Source organism: Helianthus annuus, chromosome 12, assembly GCF_002127325.2.
Source record: "Helianthus annuus cultivar XRQ/B chromosome 12, HanXRQr2.0-SUNRISE, whole genome shotgun sequence".
Lineage (NCBI taxonomy): Eukaryota > Viridiplantae > Streptophyta > Magnoliopsida > Asterales > Asteraceae > Helianthus > Helianthus annuus.
The window spans coordinates 79,432,788-79,455,285 of NC_035444.2; the positions used below are offsets into that span (position 1 = coordinate 79,432,788).

Consider the following 22,498-nt stretch of genomic DNA (forward strand, 5'->3'; position numbering starts at 1 on the left):
TTAAAAAATCATTTTTTTAAGTTGATGTCTTGTGCATATCGTGTTTAATTATATATATGCATATTTACAAATAGCATCAAGTCACATACATGTTCCTTTAGAATAATCTCTATGTATGCTTAATGCTCTTGTACTCTATTTCTTATAGTTTGTAAATTACTATTGTTATAGTTGCAAGATGTGTTTTAGTATATAATATAATATCGTTTTGTCAGTAATAAAAACTATAGTTGGGTGATAAGAAAATATTAAAAAAAATAAGACATTTATATTGAAAAACCGTTTTTTTAAGTTATAAGAACATGTTAATAAAAAACTAGAAAAATATTGAAAAAAGTAAATTGACCAAATTGTTCTTAAGGTTTTGGTACTTGCCAGATCCATCCAAAATACTCATCATGTAACGTAGTTTTTAACATGTTAGAAAAATTAATGGATTCGCCAACTTTTGTGAATCCTGGGTGGTCTAGTTGAGAAAAAAAACTTTTTGGACGAATCTGGTAAAAGTGCTCAAACCTTAAGGATAATTCTAAGAAGGTTCTCGTCCTTTATGTTTGTACTGGATTGCAAATGATAGCCTTTAACTTCAGTAATTACAGTCACAATCCTTTATTTGCAAAACCCATTATTCACTTATTCACTTCATGTATGGATGTATGGTGGCGAGATCATTGTGGTGGCAGATTTGTTTGTGGCTCAAGCTTCAAATTCATGCTCGATTCGACTTGCTGCAGCAGATTTTAGAATTTGGTCTTAATTAAAACGGATCAAAAGTAAAAATTAAAGTGATTCAAGCAATTTTTTCATGACGATTTGGAGGTTTTGGCAAAGAAGGAACGGCAAGGTGTTTAAGGGGTTAAACACTTCACAATCCAAAATGCTCCGATATGTCAAGGAAAACACTCTGTGGTGGCTAATGAAGAGGTCTAAAATTAGGGGCACGGACATTTCAAGCTAGTCCGCTTTTGCTGGGTTAGATTTTGGTTAGGGGAGGGGCGTTTTTGTCTTGTTTTTTGGGATGGAGATTCATCTGTTTCTTTGTTTTTGGCCTTTTTGTGTTGTGTATGTTCTTATTGGAGGTTGGTCTGTGTGTAACTCCTTGCTATTTGTAGGCTGTGTGGGTGGTAATATATGGTTTGTTTTGGTTGTTCAAAAAAAAAAAAAAATTAAGGAGAGGTGGGCCCATTGAGGCATAACTAATTTGATGTTGTTATCTCTATTTTGATTGGTGGTCACATTACCATGTATTCCGTGTGATCTTCCACCTTAGCTTGATTTGTAATGTACCCATTAAGAGTTTGTTACTCGTCAGAGATTAAAGTACATGGTCTAGACTCTAGAAAATTTATAACTTTGCGTTGCAGAAACGGGTTCGTAACTTTTATATTTGATGAATTGAACGATTTTAGTGTTTTGAGACATATTTTCGAGAAATATGAATTGGAAGAGTAAGAACTGATAATTTGATATTTTATTTGTCGGGTGATCCATCTTTGATGGCTTATAAACCTAAACTAAAAAACCAAACGACTTATTTTTCAAGAAATGGTTGATTTTGGTTTAAAAAAAGAGCACCACATAACTTTAGTGAGAGGTCTTAGTTTTAATCCCAAAAAAGAAATATGTTAGGATTAATTTGATGTAAAATAGAATTGAGTAACATTTGTCATTAAAAAAAAGGTCACATTTATTTCTTCATCACATAAATAACCAAACTTACATTATCTTTCTATCAACTTGTTAAATAATGAAATTTTTTACTTGTGTAGGACTAGTCTTCTACATAGACAACAACAACACGAGATAATATGATTGACCACCGGATGTACAACCTTTTAGATCCCCTTTCAAGGGGCTGTGCTTTCTTTTTGTATCACTTGTTTATCTTTGAATAATTTATACATGCATTTGCTAGAATAGTTTAAAGAAATCATTAACATTTAATTCCACTTACTGGTTGTTCACTTTCTCACGAGTAGAGGTGCTAAAAAACTAGTTTAACCGCAACCAAAACCGGTTACTAACCAATACATTAAAAACAGATTTAGTTTTGAAAATAGCACGTAAGTTAGGAACCGGTTATGAGATTTAGAATAGAAACCGGTTATTTAACCAATTTATTTTACCGGTTTTTTTTTCCAATTAACCAGTTATTAACACATTCTTTAAGCTTTCAGCCCATTTCTATCAACCTTTGAGTATTTTATACCACTTTTCCGCCTTACACACATATATATATATATATACACACACATGAACACATAAATAAAAGAACAAAAAAGAATATTACATTTATATTATATATTATAATTGTTTAAAATTAAAAAAAAAAAAAAACTTTTTTAACCTAATAGGTTATAATAGGTTTTAGATTTCTACCACTCAAACGTCAAAACTGGTTAACTTTTTAGCAAAAAAGTCGGTTCGGTTATTTTAATAACCAATATGTGCACCTCTACTCACGAGTCACGCACGGAGGTCACAAATTGGGTAGACTAGACTTTACACAAGGCCCTACGAACTAAGAAGTATTACTATCAAGTTTACCGATTGTTTTGTTACATTTGTAAAAAAAAGAAAAAAATCACCATCCCTATTATCATAAAAAAATGAATCACCATACCTATTATCACTAATTTAATTTGTACAATGTTAACAAACAAACTTGTCTAATCTAACTTATATATAACTAGTGGGAAACCCGCGCGTTGCGGCGGTAGCTCCATACACATGTAAAAGGAGATTGTATTGGCGAAATGGATAATTTACAGCGTTGTTTGTACTCGTTTTCTGTTAGTTTCTCAACTATGGCTTGATCCTATACAGATTAGACAACAGTAGTATGACATATATCAGTTTGTGCAATAGGCTAGTTTGAAGTCATTGTTATCTGCCATAGATGTTTAGTAACATACCTACTGAGCCGACATGAGGACGCTTCATATTCAAATTAGGAAAGATCTTTTAGCTGTGCATAGTTTTCCGCTAGATAGTAATCACCAAATATTCGAACCATGTCAGCAAGTTACCCAAAAGGATGAATGCAAGCGGCATAACCCATATTATCACATAGATACACTTCAAAGCAAATCTCACATGTTAACTTCCACAAATAAGAGAATTATTAAGAATCATGAAAGAAGATTCAGGTCTCAAAATGATTGGTCACAATAGAAACTCATTATGATTATAATATTTTATAAATGCAACAGATGCAGGGATTACTATCTTTGCCTAACAGTATACAAATGAAACTAATGATCAAGAATATTCCATATGAATAACATAACACAAATATGCATTCTTATTTTCATCATGAATATATAAATACAACAAACACACAATGAAACAAACCATATACAATTTTCATCCAATCTGTAAAGAGTACCTGTTCTTAATTAGGATTCAGGATTGAACCTCAATAAACTTACTCGCCATCCATCTTCTTGCAGCTTCCGATAACTTACGATCTTCAACCTGTACATTTCTCAACTCCGGAGAATTCAGAATTACAAACTCAACGCCTTCCACCCAAATTCCATTGCAGTAAAGCAAATCAACACTCTTCAAATGCTTACAGTTCTTACACAACGCCATAGTTTCCGCCGTAAATCCGCCTCCGCCACCACTGCTTCCGTAACCGCCTTCAAGCGTACCTGCGATTGAGGTGAATAACACAGAACATATAACCTGTACATATGTATTTCAACATTTTAATAAATAACTTATTGATGGGTAAAAAAAAAAGCGAAAAGGCCTATATAAAACGGAAACTACAAAACCATTCGACTCGTGACAAAGCGAAAAGGCTCAGAATGGCACTTCATCATCGCCAAATACGACTCAGCGCTGGTACGGCTGCAAACGAAGTTGCCACGCCAAGTAGCAAGCGACCATCATTGTCGGACATTGTTTCAAATCCCCATCAAATCAACATATACACAGCCTGTACTATTCAACACAAACATAAAAAAAGCCTGCCTGCCTTTTCACAGCTACTGTTAACACAACCACCACCAATATCACGACCAACAACAACATGACCACCACTACTAACACAATTATCTAATCAATCTCAGAAAGCAAAACGAAAATACCAATACAAATCGACTCAGATCTGAAAAGATCATCATTGTCGTTGAACCCACTCAGTGGCATGACGATTGCAACCGAAGTTGCCATACCAGGTAGCAAGCCAACATCATCGCAGGGTTTAAAAATCGCCGCCGCGAAGACGGTCTGAATCAACCGGTGGTGACCCTCCGGTCACCGCCCCGACCTCTTCTTTAGGAGGGCTAAGGTATAAAGATAGAAAACACGTCTCAAGAGAGGATGAATGTCAACATCTGAAACCTGCATAAAGCCTTTTTAATTTTCTTCACATTTTATACATATCTCTACCTCATCTCTGGATTAAAGATAAAATTAAAATTATAAAGAAGCATATCTCAATCATTATCATCATCAGTAACTCAATGAAGTAATACCCTAAACCCTCGCATGAATCCCCAAAATGAAAAGCATCCAGATGGATTTAAGAGGCCTCAAATCAAACAAATAGCATTTATAATCTTCCAATTGAGTTAGTAACCAAATCAAACTAAAATTCTTCTACAATCGTTCAATATTCATCCATCTCTCTTCTCCCTAATTTTTTATGTTTCACTCTTCTAGCTTATCATCACCATAAATGGTGGAATACCGAAAGCATTAATCGTAGGTTTAGATCAAAAGTGAGGAAAGGAAAATACCCCATACCAGTTGACACTTGATCTTCAAATCTACTCTTTCTCTCTCTTGACCACTGTCCGGCTGTCGGAGTCGTTTCTGCCGCCAGAAGTCGTCTCAGCTGCCGGTGATTACTACCCCAACCTCTTACAGCTGCAAAACCCCATCAATTGTCACAATCCCACTTGTCGGTACCACCTTAGCCGCTTCGATCGCCGATCGACCAAAACCCGACATCATCAACCAATAGCTGAAGACCTAAATCGTCCTTTATTATTTGTTAAAAATCCGAAGCAATCGAGTCGGCCGTAGGGATCCCCTTCCGTTCACGTTCTCTCTTTCTTCTTCTTCTTCTATAGTCCTCTCTCTGTTAGACAAAAAGAAATAATGGCACTATCGTAAATAAACTCAAAATTTTGACCAATTGTCATACTGTTCCTAAGAGGCTTCATCAATTGTTATTATATAAAATAGGCTAAAGTAATGAATTGCTAAAGTAACCAATAGGCTACATATAAAGTAAAACAAGAGACGACAAATAGTGTGAACACCCCTCACAAAGCAATTGAGGAAAACATATAAACAGCAAATATACGGAATCTTATTCTTCAAAGATCGGAATATCAATTATATAAAATTCAGCCAACCTCCTCTCCATAATGAAAAAAAGAAACTGGTGCTAATAGAACCACACGAATATGGCCTCCTTTTATGCTCGCCAAAGGCCGCACTTTGCGGTTGAAAGTAACATCATTCCGAAACTTCCAAACCCACCATACTGCAATCTAAATAATCACGTTTACCAATTTCTTCCACATCCGGTTGCCTCGGACATGCTTCCAAATGTCCACCACGTCCTTCGCTGAAAACACAAACAAGGCACTTATTTTGCACCAGGCCGCGTTGAAATCCCAGATTTCTTGAGCAGAGTTGCAGCCTGCAAACAGTCCTTCAAATTCCTTTGACATTCCCGTTATTTGGAAGCCACTTCCTGAATTCATCGCCCAATTTGACAATGTCGATAGAGGTACAACAACAAGAAATGGGCCACGAATCTTTTTGAGCATTTTGCAGGAAAAATAAGAAAATAACCATATATGAGCAGTAGTTCCAATTAATGTATAGTAAAAAGAGAAACCACAACATGAATATACAAGAACTTGGAAAAAAACATGAACTGATTGGGCACTCTTCCTAAGGTCCATTTCATCAGCAGCATTGGTATCATTTCTTCTCCAACTGCACCGTAATATTAAATTTAAGCAGAGGTGCCCAACTCTAGATGAAACAAATTATAAGGTGCTATATTACAAACTTACCATTGAGAAGATGAAATCACCAAGACACCAACCCTGAACTTCTGTAATTATAAAAGGTATGATCAATATCTCCAGTTGTGCAGATTGTGTTCTCCAAAACCTTTCAAGGGCATTACAACCGTGAACCTGGCAGTTTGCCTTTATTATGATGAGTAACAAATATTAAAAAGCGCACACATAAAATCATTGTTAAAACCATAGTTATTAAAGGCGCTAAGCGCACTCAAGGCGCATAGGCCTCGCCTGGGGCCTAGGCGCAAAGCGCAAAAAAAGCGAGGGCCTAAGAAAAATTAAGCGCATAACGAAAAAAAGTTAAAAATATATTATGTATTAGAAAAAGAATACTATTCTTTAAATAAAATAAACAAACTCTATTATATAAAACTATATATCATCTATTTAGAACCAAAAGTTCTAAAAACATTAGTGTATTAGTGTAAAAAAGTAGTTTTCCTTAGATAAAAGTATAAATCTAGCTAGAATCTTGTCGGAATTTAGAGAATTTGGCCGGAAACTATCCGGAATCTAGGAATCTTGCCGGAATGTGTGCCTGAACCGTCAACTGGAGAATTAAAGCGCAATTTCCTCGTCTTAAAGCGCAACTGCCTCGCCTCGCCTGAAAAATGGGCCTAGGCGCTAGAGGCGATGGCTTTTAATAACCATGGTTAAAACATGTGCATTACCTCTGTTTGTCCTCCCGTAATTTATCAATTATCATTCGAGCTGCATGATAGTGTATCAAACGTTAATTAGAATGAATTCTTTGGTTAATCATTTTGCTGAAGGTAATCATAACTTTTTTTTGTTTCAAATCCTATATGAAAAGTGGTTAGATTTAGTAGATAATAAAAATTATTGGTTTCTTTTGGAATGTTCGTATTGCATAGATGTAGTTTTCTACAGGATAACATAAACTAAAATTTGAGTGGTTATTACCTGGGGCTGAAAAACAAAAGGCTGCTGATGCTATAGCCAGTGTGTCAGGAGAAATGGTCAATGCTTTTGAGGCTGGTGTTAACAGAATAAGCCGTTGTGATTCTGTTAAAATTTTAAATTGAGTTAATACGAATGTTAGGATCAGTAAGCATTATGTAAGTGAAAATTAAGCAAAATGATTTCTTACCTTAGCTACGACATCGCCTGCAATCAATGTACTTGTCTCTCGCGTGATGGTAATGGGATCGGAAACAACTCATTAGTTCTATCCAATATCCTAAATAATTTTTCTACAACATTCAAATCCAAAATGGATGGTCAGTTTTCTCAAAAGTAAAATAAAAATAAGTATGCGTAGAATCTCATCCTTAGTGTCGTAAATGTACATTTGTAAGAAGCGAGGTCGTTCAGCAGATGGTGGGCATAAAGAACCAATGTGATGACAAAGCTAACCGCCTACTTTAAATACGTATGGACCAGACCCAAGCTTAATGGGTTTTAAATCACACACACAATGAAAGATGACACGGAGATTTACGTGGTTCGGTTGCAGAGTACAACCTACGTCCACGGGGGCAAACTAGGAGATATTTTATTAAGTAATAAAGATTACAAGTACAAGAGATCAATATATAGACTAAAATTAGGGCAACCCAAAACTGGGCTTAAACTGATTAACGGGCCCTAACCCTACGAAGCCTACATCATTAACAATCTCCCACTTGGAGGCTTCGAACCGAAACTGGCTGCTCTCCACTCCTTGTACTTCTGTAAATCTTCAACTGCTCTTCATCTCCTCCTAGTTCGCCACCAGCCTTCTCAACTTATTCCTGAAGGCCAGCTGAAGCTGTAGCTTCAGCTTATCCAGCGTAACAGATTTGGTGAACATATCTGCTGGATTTTCTGCACCTGGGATATTCTTCAAGCTCATGGTACCTTCACTTATCAAACCCCTGACGAAGTGATATCTCATCCCGATGTGCTTTGTTTTACCATGATACACTGGATTCTTAGCAAGTTTTACTGCACTCTCATTATCACAGTAGAGTGAGTAATCAGCCTGGTCTTTGCCCAATTCTCCAAGAAAAGTCTTCAACCATACTAGCTCTTTACTGGCTTCAGCAATAGCCATGTATTCTGCTTCAGTGGTTGATAAAGCAACACTCTTCTGCAATCTAGACATCCAACTGACCGCTGTTCCTCCCACTGTGAAAACATACCCTGTAGTGCTTTTGAAAGTCTTCTTGCAACCACCCAAATCTGCATCAGAATAACCCCTGAGAATGGCGTTTTTTCCCTTAAAACATAAACCCATTCTTGAAGTCCCTTTCAGATATCTCAGCAGCCACTTGACTGCTTCCCAATGTTCTCTTCCTGGGTCTGACATAAAGCGACTAATGACTCCCACTGCATGAGCTATGTCCGGTCTAGTACAGACCATGGCATACATAAGACTGCCCACCGCTGATGCATAAGGAACATTCAACATTTCAGCTCTTTCCTTGTCGGACTTTGGAGACTGATCTTTGGTAAGCTTGAAATGACTCCCCAATGGTGTGTTTCTGGGCTTGGTTCTTTCATCATTCATCTTGAACCTCTCTAACACTTTCCCTATGTATTTCTCCTGGGAAAGTGTCAAAGATCCATCCCGTTTATCTCTGATGATACTCATTCCGAGTATTTGTTTGGCTGGTCCGAGATCTTTCATCTCGAATTCTCTAGACATTTGCCTCTTTAACCTGCTAATTTCTTCCATGTTAGCACCAGCTATAAGCATATCATCCACATACAGAAGAAGGATGATATAGGAGCCCTTGAATTTCTTCAAGTAACAACAATGGTCCATTTCACATCTCCGGTACCCAGTTCGTTCCATGAATTCATCGAACTTCAAGTACCACTGCCTTGGTGCTTGTTTCAGACCATATAAACTCCTCTTCAACTTGCAGACCATCTTTTCTTTCCCGGCAACTTGAAACCCCTCAGGTTGTGCCATGTAAATGTCTTCATCAAGGTCACCGTGTAAGAATGCTGTTTTAACATCTAGCTGCTCCAGATGTAAATTTTCTGCTGCCACGATGCTTAGTACTAACCTGATGGTAGTCATCTTCACAACAGGGGAGAAAATTTCATTGTAGTCGATCCCCTTTTTCTGTTGGAACCCCTTGACAACTAAACGCGCCTTGTATCGTTTAGAACCATCATTTTCTTCCTTGATTCTGAAGACCCATTTGTTCTGCAATGCTTTCTTGTTTGGCGGAAGCTTGACAAGAACCCAAGTCTTGTTCTTGTTTAATGAACTCATTTCTTCTTTCATAGCATGCTCCCACTGCTTTGAATCTTTCTGCTTCACTGCCTCTGAATAACATTCCGGTTCACCATTCTCGGTCAATAAAAGATAATTGACTGACGGATCGAATCTGGCAGGAGGCTTTGTAATCCTTGAAGATCTTCTGACCCAATGCGATTCATCTTGCTGAGGCTCTGATGAAGATGGTCCTTCATCCCCTGAGCTATTACTGCTTTCATCATTTTCGTCTGCAGGATTAGTTGATTCAGGCTGTTCTTCAACTTCAGTACTCCCACTATCTGGAGTTTCCTCTGACCTGCTGGTTTTGATGGTTTCTTCAATTTCAACCTGTTCCTTTTGAACCTTTGAAGAATCAGTGTTTCTGTCTTTATATAACTCAGCTTCATTAAACGTGGCATGCTTGCTCCGGATTACTTTCTTGTTCTGATAATCCCACAGTCGGAAACCCATCTTTTCTGACCCATAGCCAATAAAAGTACACTTTATGGCTTTAGCATCCAACTTGTCACGATCCTTGATAAGATCATAAGCACTACACCCAAATATCTTTAGATGCTCATACTTGACAGCTTCTCCTCTCCACTCTTCCTCCGGTACCTTGAATCCCAATGGTGCTGATAGCCCACGATTGATTAAGTAGGCAGCAGTGCTGACTGCGTCTGCCCAGAACATCTTGGGGAGCCCTGCATTGATCCGCATGCTCCTGGCTCTCTCATTCAGCGTCCTGTTCATCCTTTCTGCGACTCCATTATGTTCAGGAGTGCCCGGGACCGTCTTAATCATCTTGATGCCATTGTTAGCACAAAAGTCAATGAACTCTGTGCTCACATACTCTCCACCATTGTCGGACTTGATACTCTTAACCTGCAGGTTAGTTTCCTTCTCAACAGCAACTTTCCATTTCTTAAAGGCATCAAATACATCATATTTGTTTTTAAGAAAGTAGACCCATACCTTACGATTTGAGTCATCAATGAAAGTCACATAATAGTTTGATTCACCTAGAGAAGAGACTGATGTAGGCCCATAAACGTCAGTGTGAACTAGCTCCAACTTCTGAGCCTTCGGTGGTTTTCCAGTCTTCACAAATGAGACTTTCTTCTTCTTTCCGAATACACACGATTCACAAAATTCTGGCTCTACCTTTTTCAGTTCTGGAAGCTTACCCTTTGCCACAAGCATCTTCATTCCCTTATCACCCATATGCCCGAGTCTTTGGTGCCATAACTTTGAAAGACTCAGCTTAGCTGTAACTGCATTTGCTTCTTCAGCAGGAACCTCCACCATGTATAGTGTACCTCTTTTCTTGCCCTTTGCAATAACAAGACTCCCTTTCACAACCTTCCACTGTCCTCCTCCAAACACGACATCATACCCTTGGTCGTCAAGCTGACCAACAGAAATTAACATCTTCTTGAGACCTGGTATAACCCTGACATCCTTCAGGATCCAAGTAGTACCCAGCGAGGTCCTCAATTCTATGTCTCCTATTCCTGTGATAGCCAAAGTATGATTGTTAGCCAACCGAACTTTACCAAAGTTACCTGTTCGGAGATTCTTCATGTTCTTAGAAGTCGGTGTGGCGTGGAATGAAGCTCCTGAGTCCATAACACGAGACTCGGCTGTATCCTCTACGCAGCAGATAAGAGCATCATCAGAGTCTTCTGAGGTAATGTTCACCTGCTTCTGATCACGAACAATAGGAGGATTTGGGCATTGACTTCTAAAGTGCCCATTTTCCTTGCAATTCCAGCAGTTAATATCCTTTCTCGGCTTTGATCGACCCCTATTTCTAGACTTGGATCTTCCCCTGTTGTTACCTCTGTCTTTCCTTCTACCTCTCCCTTCTGTATTTAGTAAGTTACCTGATGATTCTCCTCCAGAATTACGTCTCCTCATATCTTCATTTAGAATGAAGTCTCTAATGCCTTCAAAAGTGAGTTTAGCAGTTCCACAAGAACCACTAATGGCAGTAACTGAGCCTGACCAGCTGTCGGGTAAGGAAGACAATAATAACAATGCCTGAATCTCGTCATCGAACTTAATATCAACAGATAATAATCTTGAGAGAATAGTGTTAAAATCATTAACATGAGACGTAACAGATGCACCTTCCTTCATCTTGGTGTTAACCAGCTGTCTGATCAGGAATACCTTGTTGGATGCTGAAGGTTTCTCGTACATGTTTGACAGGGCTTTCATCAAACCAAACGAGGTCGTCTCCTTCACAATATTGAAAGCCACATTCTTGGCTAAAGTAAACCTGATCACTGCGAGGGCCTTTCTGTCTAGACTGTGCCAATCTTCATCCTTCATATCAGTCGGCTTGTTCTCATTCAACGCAAGCTCTAAATCCTTCTGACAAAGCAAATCCTCGATTTGCATCTTCCACCACCCAAAATCTTGCCCATCAAACTTCTCAATCCTGTATTTTCCGTCTTCAGCCATTGATACGAACTGAACAATGGTCCAAAACCCCAAACTCTTCCCGTCGGCAGTCGTGAGTCAAATCAACGCAGGGACAGGTTCTAATCTTCCTCCTGAACCCTAATCTGGTTGAAAAAGAAAGCGACGGCAGCAGTAATTAAGGTTCAATTGGAACCCTAATCGATTTCTGGGAACGAGGAACAAGGTCGACGGCAATTGGGTTCAATCGGAACCCTAATTGGCTTCTGGAACAAGAATCAGCAACAGAACGACGGCGGCGGCGAGAAAACCCTAATCTGGTTGACGGCAGCGGCTTCTGATCGGAACCCTAGCGGCGAGCGGCGGCTGGCAGCTGGCGGTTGTTTCTGTTGTGGCTGTCCTACGGCTGGGGATGTGTGATTTTGATCGAGAGCCTTGGCTCTGATACCAGTTGTTAGGTTTTAAATCACACACACAATGAAAGATGACACGGAGATTTACGTGGTTCGGTTGCAGAGTACAACCTACGTCCACGGGGGCAAACTAGGAGATATTTTATTAAGTGATAAAGATTACAAGTACAAGAGATCAATATATAGACTAAAATTAGGGCAACCCAAAACTGGGCTTAAACTGATTAACGGGCCCTAACCCTACGAAGCCTACATCATTAACAACCTACAAATGCACCAACAACAAATTAAGTAACAGGTATCAGGTCAAATTGTTTAAAACTGTGCAGATGGATCAGGTCAGGATAGTAACAGCAATATGACACTGGTGAACACCATAACAGCCAAGATTTGGAAAACTACCTGTAACACTTATTGGCACTAATGGTGGCACCCTTGTGGCTCCATGTTGATCTGGTGTCACTTGATTTAAATGGTGGTGCTGATGACCTGTTCACGAGACAGTGATTCAACATAATTAGAGCAAAAAACAAAATCGTACATTTGTACCGATGTATTTTATGACATGTCATGATCATTCTTTGATAGATCTGTTATGGGTTATACAATTAAAGGCACTTGGAAACATGTCGATGTGTGTGAAGTGTGATGAGAGATGATCGTACAGTGGGAATTCGGTCGTTATCCATCGGTTCATTACGATACCGATACGATAACGACACTCGGTATAGCAACCAAAAGATAAAACCCAAAGATCAAAGTCGTGATATGTCCAAAAGGATATGTCGTGTTTATTCATAAGGTCACACCTGATCAACAAAATAATACCAAGAAAATCCAACCTGCAATATTACTTCCCCTCCGGCACCAAACGGTCAAACAAAATCTCAGATTATTATTCAGAGGCAACATATTAGAAAAGTGTTCACTTATAAAAGGTACAAATGATCATTATTTACTGTTAATTGCCTTTATTGAAGCAAAGGCAGTATTAATGCCAGTGGACATTGTGTTCAATCCAGCATCAAATTGGTGGGGGATTCCCAGCATCATGTTGACTATACATATCATCTAGAGCTCTATCATTGAAACACATTTAAATAAAAGTAAACTGGACCAGTTTTTGAGTATGGTTTCATACAATAATAATTTAATGAAAGAAGATCATAAAATTCAACTTGCTAAAATCGTTTAGAGATTTATTAGGGGTAACTTATGAGGCCAACAATATTCTATAAAATTACATGAATTATAACAAGTTAATAACAAGTGAAGAAAAAGAAACCTGAGTTTGGAGAAGACAGGGAAGAGCCGAAACCCTAGATCTGAACACCGTGAGTTATCTTCATGATGGGGATGCTTTTGTTACAGAGGAGAAGGGAACGATTGATGGAGCAATTGAATACAATTGATTACCTTAGCGGTTCGTATACTCTCATCATGATGATTCACAGTTACGGTTTGATGATTCGCATACTCCAATTGGTTCTGCAGCTGATTGATTATTGTCATCATCATAATCATACTCAGTAAATCCCACCAATAACAAAGCTAAGCGTAAGATGTAGACAGCCTTACCTCTACCCTATAGGAATAGAGGAGAAGCTGCTTCTAGTGAGACCAGACCCCCGGCTTGATAGTAGTTTTGCATCGAGCCTTGACATAAGGCACATGATACTCAGTACTTAAGACAAAGGCCGATTAGTGCATGTACTCCCCTGTTTTTCGGCTATCACATGATGCATGATTAACCATCCCCCTCTTTTAATGTTATTTTCACAAAATTAGTAAAATAACGTTAAAATTAGTGCACTTTCACTTTTGGCCCCCGAGCGCCCACACATATATACATTATATATGCGCATACAGCAAGCGGAGCGTAAGCTGATTGATTATTGTACCTATAATAATTGCTCAGACTCTTTGGCGATTGAGAATGAATTGGGGGCAAATTTGGGAGAAACAGATGAAGATTAGGGTAAGAACTCCTGTTGCTTCATCTGCCGTCTTAAAAATTGTGTAGGAAATTACATTTCAGTACATCTGAAATGCTTTATAATGTACTAGTGGGAGACCCGCGCGTTGCGGCGAAGTCAATAACGCAAGACATGAACAAATCACCAACTTACCACCAACACTTACCATCTACAATACCCTATTTTAAGAAAATAAAAATTATAAAAAACAATAGATTTGTCAATTAAACAAATACACCACTTAAAACATGATGTACAAGTTAATATGGAGCAAAGATTGAAAATATATATTGAATGGACTCTGCAGCAAAAACAAACACAAATGTTCTGAGATTGTTTTGTATACGATATGGTAAAGGTGTTTGCTACACGCACCCTCAATGCATTTGGAACAAAGATCCGAGACAGAAGATGTCTACAGTCTTGAGATATGTGAGCACAGTCTGGGATTTTATATTGAACAGCTATGATGCGCTGCAAGTCAAAGGTCAAAGTCAGCATCAGTAAGTCAAAAGAAATGTTACTATAAAGTGTGTAAAGAAAAGCTAGTACCTGGATTGTCTTCCTAAAGTTCTTGGGATCTTCTTGGTCTTCAAAAGGATACGCCCCCACCAGCATCACGTAAAGTGTCACTTTACAAGACCAAACATCTGCTGTCTAAAGACCAAAAAAAACCTTCAGGGGGGTAGCGCAGCATAGTGGTAAGCACATGAGACCATGTAGCCAGAGGTTTTAGATTTGAATACAACTACTCTAGCACTTTCCGCTTAACCCCCTAAAAGACCACCTACCCAACGTCATTAAATAGAAAATGATGCACACCGAAGCGATAGATTCCCGAGCCCAAGACACAGGGCGTAAAGTGCAAAAGAGCAGCGCTTTTCATACGCAAAGCGCAAATTATCTATAAAAACTTTTTTTATATTTCTCTAGGTTTTTACCATCACCGACCAAAAAATTAGCTATAAATTAGCTTATATAAAATTTAATATATCAACATCTTGATGCACAAAACATTTCCCGTACAAGAAGCGCGCTTCATGCAGCTTTTACGTGTGATTTTTGCGCCTAATGTGCGCTTTTGTACTTTGCGTGCCTCGCCTAGTCAGAAGCGAGAAACCCTGCGCCAGTGGTTAGGCACTCCCGCTTTTTAAAACCAATGGTGGCAGGAGCAGGTATTTACCTTCAAAGCATCACATTTAAACCGAGCATTATAGTTGGTATGCAAAGCACGCCCCATCCCTTCCAAAATGACCTACACAAATAAATCATAAACTCGTTCACCAATGTTTTCACAGTAATAAATCCGGATAAAATTTTGGCTAAACAACATGGTTTGAAGTTGAAGAACCGCATACCAAATCAGCATCTTTGGCAACAGCAGCTAGCTCAGAGCTGACCTGCCTCAAGTCAATGCAGGGACGCCCGCAAACATTTTCAACCACCATTAACGGAGTTGAAGATAACTTCTCACTCGGATTATCTTGAGTATTACTCATTGCATCCATAAGTAAACCACCAGCTTCAGCAGCTCCACGAAGAATGTCACAGTGCTGTCGTTGTAACAAAAACAAAATAATTCAGCAAAAATAAAATAATTATAAATTATTACAAAATCGGGCCATATAATTTTTTATAAAACCTTGGCTGCGGGAAGGGAATTTGCAACAAGCACAACCTGTATAACAAAATTTAATTAGCAAATTGTAAAATTTAAAAATTATAAAGGGTAATTATGTCATTCTGACTCACTTCAGTTCCACGGCGTAGAAGCTCACGGGCCAGGGGAAGCATTCCTAAAACAACATCAGCACAGCACCTGAATTGTCCACAAAAAGCAAAGCTCGCTTATGACGAAAAGAGTGTTTCTTGTCTCCAAAACCCATTCTTTCCTTAAACGCATCAAAATCATCCACCTAAAACACACGCACAATTAGATGCGTCATTCTTTTTTCTTTTTTGTTCATAAACATTTAATATTTAATTGTACTTGCCCGCCATGGTCTTCGCATCTTTTTGCGACTCATTCTATATATTTCAATAATCGTTCCTTTGTGATAAAGATCAACACAAGCACGGGATCCCCAATAGAAGATATTTGCAGCAAGAACGCCTTCTATTAATGTAAGAAGTCTTGTTTCCTGAAAAAGAAGAATTGATTATTTAGCGGGTAATGTAAAATGCACTAAAACAAGCAAAACATAAAATATTTTCAAAAAATGTCTACAAATTTGGGAGTAATTAATGATAGGGGTGTGCACGGTTCGGTTCGGTTATTAGCATTAACCGAAACTGTAACCGAAGTCATTGGTTAATTGGTACGGCTTATTCTAGTTAATTTGTCGGTTTTTCGGTTCGATCATTTAATTTCGGTTAATAACCAAACCAAAAAAGGGCTAATTTTTACTTAAAATACATGTAATGGATGTATAAACACATGAAATGGAGGTATAAATAAACAAAATGGAGGGTATAAATACATGAAATGGTAGTATAAAACATGAAATGGGGGTATAAAAGCTAAAAATATATGAAAATATAAATGGTTTGCTTCGGTTAATTTCAGTTAACCGATGGTACAAAAAAACCGATAACCGATTTTCGGTTAATTTCGGTTTGGTTTCTTAGGTTTTCGGTTAACGGTTTTGTTATTGCTCACCCTAATTAATGATACGATGAATTGCAAACATACCTCACTCATACTATCAAGCTCCATTAAAAGATCAGGCAAGACAGCAAGTGATGCCTCATTCTCTCTGCCAAACAATTTAAATTAAGTTTCAATAAATTGAAATTTCATAAGGGTTTATAGAAAACGAAAAAAAAAAATATAGACGGTTTCCATGGGCTTGCTTCTTTTTATAGACGGTTTATTCCACACTTCAGTTCTATTATGGCCCCAGTGACAGATTGTATCAAGGGGAAGACGTTTGTATGGACAGTTGAGGCAGATTTGGCTTTTCAAGTTGTGAAGGAGAAGCTCACTACAGCACCAATTCTGGTATTGCCTGATTTTTCTCAAGTTTTTGAACTCCATACTGATGCCTCAAAGGTTGGAATTGGTGGGGTTCTTAGTCAGGGTGGTCGACCTGTTGCTTATTTTAGTGAGAAGTTAACTGGGCCTAAGTTGAGGTACAGTACTTATGATCTGGAGTTTTATGCAGTGGTCCAAGCTGTAAAGCATTGGCGTCATTACTTGTTTCAAAAGGAGTTTGTTTTGTTTACGGATCATGATTCCTTAAGGCATATTCGTACTCAAGACAAGGTATCTCATAAGCATGGACGATGGTTGGCTTTTCTTGAGAAGTTTACTTTTGTGGTCAAGCACAAGAATGGTGTTTCAAATAAGGTTGCTGATGCCTTAAGCAGGAGGAGTAATCTGCTTGTTTCTATGAGGGTTGATGTGTGATGCAGGCCCAAGTGTTGAGGAACGGGCCATCTTGTATTTAGAGGCCCAAGATCGCGTGACAAAAGGGGCTTCACTAAAATGGCTCTAACTTGGGCTACAGGTGTCCGTTTTGGGCGTGCGACCAGGCGATACGATCGTGAGAACGAAGCCCATCTTTCCACAAACCACCGTAGGTGGTTTGGGTCAACGTCCAGGCCCAAAAACGCTTATTTCTATGAGTTATTTACATTTTTATGTTTTTTAGTGCTTTTCGTGGACTTTTATTTGCTTCTAGCTTTTGGCCCAAGTGTGTTTTGAGGCCCGTTTTGAATTTAGGTTGTTATTTATATGGATGTAATGGGAGGAAGATGGTCAGTTTTGAGTTTAATGAAAAGTCATTTTTTTCTCCCAATTCACTTGTGAGTGTCTTGAGTGTGAAACCCCCAATTTTCGGTATTCCACAAGAATCAACGAATTTTGGAAGAGTTGTTCCTGGTATTCTGTGTGAATCAACAGGTCCAATTTCATATCCTATTTTCTAGTCTACATCAGTTGGTATCAGAGCCGAATTCCTGGCTCAAAATGCCTCCAAGGAGAAACAACAACAGGCCTCTTGATGAAGTGTATGAACGAGAGTTGGAGCAGCGACTCATGGCGAGAGTGGATGAACGGTTGGATCAAGTGGTCAATCAGTTGACTGATCGGATGGCCGATTTGATCAATCGTAGGAGGCAGAGACCCGATGATGGGTATGGTTCTGAAATTAGTAACCCATTTGGTGATGATTCGACTTCCGAAGACGAACAGGAGGGGCAACCAAGGGGTGAACGTGGAGATGGTAATCGGCGTTGGGAGGCGGGGATGCGTACTAGCATTCCAGAATTTGATGGTGACACTTTGAATCCAGAAAATTTCATTGATTGGCTTGCTGTGGTTGAAGAGGTGTTCGAATTCAAAGAGGTACCCGAAGACAAAAGGGTTCCTTTGATTGCTACCAGGTTACGTGGTAGGGCATCGGCTTGGTGGAAACAACTGAAACTGTCTCGTGAAAGGATGGGAAAGTCAAAGGTCACAACCTGGAGGAAGATGAAGAAGTGCATGAGGGCCAAATTTATTCCTCATAATTATCAGCGTTTAATGTACCAGCAGTTACGGAATTTAAAGCAGGGATCCAAAACGGTTGAAGACTACACAACGGAATTCTATCAGTTGGTGGCTCGAAATGATATTCAAGAGACTGAAGATCAACTTGTCTCTCGTTACATTGGTGGTCTAAGGCTTGCAATTATGGAGTCTGTGAATTTGTTTGATCCGTTGACTATTTCTGATGCACATCAGCGTGCCCTGGTTTTTGAAAAGCAAACCCGACGTAGTGGTGGTTCAGCCTCATCTGCCTTGACAGGAGGTAGTTCGGGTTCGGGCAATGTGGCGTCTCGTTTTGTGCCCAATCAAGCAAAACCGGGTGGTGGCGCTGCTGGGTCTAGTTCTAAAGGGGCCGGTACTAGTAATATGAAATGTTTTAATTGTGGGGAGACGGGTCATCGCCAGGCAGAGTGCAAGAAGGCTGGGAAGAGACACTTGTATAACGAGCCTGATGGATGGGAAGATGATGATGAGGTTGGTGAGACTTATGAAGACGGCCCGGTTTATGATGAGGAGCCTGAGTATGAAGAAGAGGAAGTGGCTGGAGATGTGGGGTTGAGTCTGGTGGTTAGGCGTTCATGCTATACACCAAAGGCCAGTGATGATGATTGGCTTAAGCATAACATCTTCCATTCGACTTGTACTGTGTTGGGAAAGGTTTGTACCTTTGTTATTGACTCAGGGAGTTGTGACAATCTAGTTTCTGAGGAGGCTGTCAGAAAGCTAGGTTTGAAGACGGAGAACCACCGTAAACCTTATAAGCTCCAGTGGCTCAAGAAGGGAGGCGAGGTACAAGTCAGTAAGCGTACCCTTGTTTCTTTTTCTGTTGGTAAAACATAAAAATGTAAATAACTAATAGAAATAAGCGTTTTTGGGCCTGGACGTTGACCCAAACCACCTACGGTAGTTTGTGGAAAGATGGGCTTCGTTCTCACGATCGTATCGCCTGGTCGCACGCTCAAAACGGACACATGTAGCCCAAGTTAGAGCCATTTTAGTGAAGCCCCTTTTGTCACGCGATCTTGGGCCTCTAAATACAAGATGGCCCGTTCCTCAACACTTGGGCCTGCATCAAATAATACCTCTGTTTAATAGTACTATATGCATCAAAAAAGTTGAATTCTCGCAAGCATTCTTCTCTTAATTCAAGAAGATTGGCAAGGCCTAATTTTCATAAGCAGCAGGTTCTTCCATCAATCTGTAGCATATTAAGGTGTTATGCACAAAGAGAAATTGTAAAGTACAAGTTGTTGGAAAATATTTAATTAATAATACTTTAGGGATATGTTATATTTACCTTGCCAAATGAGCTGAAAATGCACGAGCAAAGGCAACACCTCTTCTTCTAGCATCATCTGTTCCACGTTCGCTCGCCACCGCCTACATATTCCGTAACAATTTCAAATACAAAATAACAAGACCTAGGGTCATTTGATGGATGGCAACATATAAGTTTGAATCTTCGGAAACGATTACAGGTTCAGAATAAACGCTACCATCTACAAAACGATTTTCTGTCTGAATGTTATCTTCTAGAAACGGAAGTAACAAACACTCATCTCCGAAAAATCTGCTTGATTCATCGTATTCGTAATCGAGTAAACGTGAGCTGGAAACAATCATGTCGGGGATGAACAAATCTGAATATTCACACGACATTCGTAAAGTGTCATTAACATCATCATCTCCACATGATGGCAGCACAAGATCACTTTCCCTCCATTGTTTACCTCCGTAGTCGTAGATATTTGGTTCAGTGTCGATTGCATCCAATATCGGTGAAAAGATTGTTTCTATTGTTGAGGAGCAAGTTTCTGTATGACCCATCTGTAAGTTAAAGTTAAAACTACCATAAGTAAATATAAAGAAACAAGAATGTTACATTGAATAAGAATATAAGATATTTACCGCGCTTGAAGGTGATATGTGCTTTTGAAACTGAATATTGTCTCCATCTACCATTTGACAACAGTTGGTTCTTTCATCAGCTTTATTACAAAAGAATCTGCACAACAAAAAAAAATGAGATTACGAAATGAACACCATCAAAAAGATTGTTCTTTATATAGACCGTAGAATCTTTACCATCCTGCGCGTTAGGAGTACGTGTGTCAAGTTCTGCTTTGTGTTGCAAATTTCTCGTGTGAGTGAGCGAGTTCTTGGATATCTTGCTCGATTTTTTACAGACATGGAGACCGTTACTTTCTCTTGTAAAGTCTCCTGATGACTTCGTTTTCATCTTAAAAGTTGGCATTTGATTTGTATTTATTATGTCTATCACAATCTTCACCAAAGAGCATCAATGAGTAAATACAACCTGATTGAGTGAAAATATCAGAATTCAGAAATAAATATAAAACCGATCCAATGGTCTAGAGATTACCAAATATTACACAATAACATCTTTCACCAAGCATCCAAATAACCAGATAGAAACAGAAACAATTCAACAAGAAAAAAATCAAACTAAAACTGTATAAAAATAACCTGAAATTGTATAAAATCAATCCTAAATTAATATAAACTACTAAGAAACAAGTTAAAATGGAGAAAATACTAAATTAATTAAAAAACTATATGTTTCTAGATGTAGATCTAACATATTCAGATGCATATAAACTATTCAAAAACCACTACACATGTTATAAACAATCGATCCAGCACCAAAATCTCCATCAATTCAATCACAATTACCGAAAACCTAACTTCAATTTCAACAAAACATGATTCCGAATCGAAATCAACACACACAGAACTGATTACAACAAGTGATTATTACAAACAATTGATCGATAATCAATATTAATCTATCAAAACAATCAAAATACCAAAATATTACGCAATGAGAAAGATTCAGAAAACCACAACCTACCGAAACTGTTCCCTGGCTAAGCCATCATTTATAGCGGTAGAGGATGACGGAGATATGGGGAAACACTGTCCGACACTGCCGTCCTTTGGCAGGTTGTGCGGCCATCGATTTAGGGTTGAAGGAGGTTCCGATTTCTGAAGTGATCGGTCGGAGGTTTGAGGCGATATATTAATCTATCAGGTGGTTATAGGGTAGATGGGGACGGCGAATACCAAAAGATCGCATTCAATTTCAATCTATGATGGAAAATGAAGGAACAGTAGGAGTGAAATCCCTAGGCTACCCTTGTAGCGTCTTAAAATACCAAATCTTTTCTATTTTCTCTGCTTATAAAGTGTTGTATATGCTCCTTCCAATGTTATACATGATGTAAAATTACATTTCAGTACATCACTTCTCCTTTTTAATATAGTATAGATTATAGATTAATAATACGTGTCATTCTCTCCTTAAACATTAAAAATTTTACTTATATTTTATTTTATTTAATTATATTTAATAACTAGGTTAGAACCTAGTGTATTTACACGGGTTAAATAAATGTAATTTTATATACTAATTAAGAAACGGGTCAGGAGAAAACAATTGGAGGTGTGAAAACGGTGAGAACGGATCCTGATCGAACACGTGGCGCGCAATATATCTCTCACACACCGTTGTCATTTGTGGCATGTAGTTAAAAACAAAAACTCCCTGGCGTTTTATTATTTTTTTTAGATCTGTTGCGATGAATTAATCGTTTTTGTCTTACAAAGTAAATATCTTGGCGTTTATGGCGTTCCCAAATTCATTATAATCGATTAATAATTCAAACATTGCAATTGTTTGGCGTTTTCTTGTTTTTTTTAGATATGTCCAGTTGAAATTAATCATTTTTGTCTTATAAAAGTAAACATTTTGGCGTCCATGGCGTTCCCAAATTCATTATATACCTATAATAAATTAAACATTACAATTTTTTTGGCGTTTTTGTAGATCTGTCCAGTTGAATTAATTCCTTTTATCT

General features: G+C 38.4%; 2 protein-coding genes across 9 annotated transcripts; both read right to left on the reverse strand.

Annotated features, from left to right (window-relative positions):
- Positions 1–3,255: 3,255 nt before the first annotated feature.
- On the reverse strand, positions 3,256–14,560 carry LOC110877269 (retrovirus-related Pol polyprotein from transposon TNT 1-94). Of its 8 annotated transcripts, XR_004875289.1 has the most exons (9): positions 13,692–14,560; positions 13,399–13,607; positions 12,516–12,602; positions 7,171–7,273; positions 6,984–7,085; positions 6,731–6,770; positions 6,048–6,173; positions 5,376–5,967; positions 3,256–5,095 (listed from the first exon to the last, which is right to left on the reverse strand). XR_004875289.1 is itself a non-coding variant. In XM_035981102.1 (8 exons), exon 1 carries the CDS (start codon positions 11,740–11,742, stop codon positions 7,783–7,785), a length of 3,960 nt encoding a protein of 1,319 aa, XP_035836995.1. In that variant the 5' UTR covers positions 11,743–12,506; the 3' UTR covers positions 3,276–5,095; positions 5,376–5,783; positions 5,883–5,967; positions 6,048–6,147; positions 6,731–6,770; positions 6,984–7,085; positions 7,171–7,273; positions 7,370–7,782. The 8 variants fall into 8 exon arrangements, 7 of the variants coding, with proteins under 7 accessions (XP_035836995.1, XP_035836996.1, XP_035836999.1 ...); XM_035981102.1 differs by lacking the exons at positions 12,516–12,602; positions 13,399–13,607; positions 13,692–14,560 and adding an exon at positions 7,370–12,506 and having other exon boundaries at positions 3,276–5,095; positions 5,376–5,783; positions 5,883–5,967; positions 6,048–6,147; XM_035981103.1 differs by lacking the exons at positions 12,516–12,602; positions 13,399–13,607; positions 13,692–14,560 and adding an exon at positions 7,370–12,506 and having other exon boundaries at positions 3,276–3,656; positions 4,759–5,095.
- A 5,224-nt stretch (positions 14,561–19,784) lies between these two features.
- On the reverse strand, positions 19,785–21,701 carry LOC110875363. The gene is made up of 6 exons (XM_022123560.2): positions 21,493–21,701; positions 20,706–20,937; positions 20,529–20,625; positions 20,037–20,447; positions 19,918–20,000; positions 19,785–19,818 (listed from the first exon to the last, which is right to left on the reverse strand). The coding sequence occupies exons 3-6, from the start codon at positions 20,580–20,582 to the stop codon at positions 19,785–19,787; spliced, it is 582 nt and encodes a 193-aa protein (XP_021979252.2). The 5' UTR covers positions 20,583–20,625; positions 20,706–20,937; positions 21,493–21,701.
- Between the last annotated feature and the right edge of the window lie 797 nt (positions 21,702–22,498).

What these genes read in the sequence shown, in the direction of transcription:
- LOC110877269 (XM_035981105.1), bottom strand. Translation starts at nt 11,742, where the DNA reads ATGGCTGAAGACGGAAAATACAGGATTGAGAAGTTTGATGGGCAAGAT.
- LOC110875363 (XM_022123560.2), bottom strand. Translation starts at nt 20,582, where the DNA reads ATGGTAGATGGAGACAATATTCAGTTTCAAAAGCACATATCACCTTCA. An exon ending in ACATATCACCTTCAAGCGCG is followed by an intron (nt 20,448 to 20,528) that starts GTAAATATCTTA and finishes TTTAACTTACAG; the next exon opens with ATGGGTCATACAGAAACTTG. An exon ending in TTTTCAGCTCATTTGGCAAG is followed by an intron (nt 19,819 to 19,917) that starts GTAAATATAACA and finishes AATATGCTACAG; the next exon opens with ATTGATGGAAGAACCTGCTG.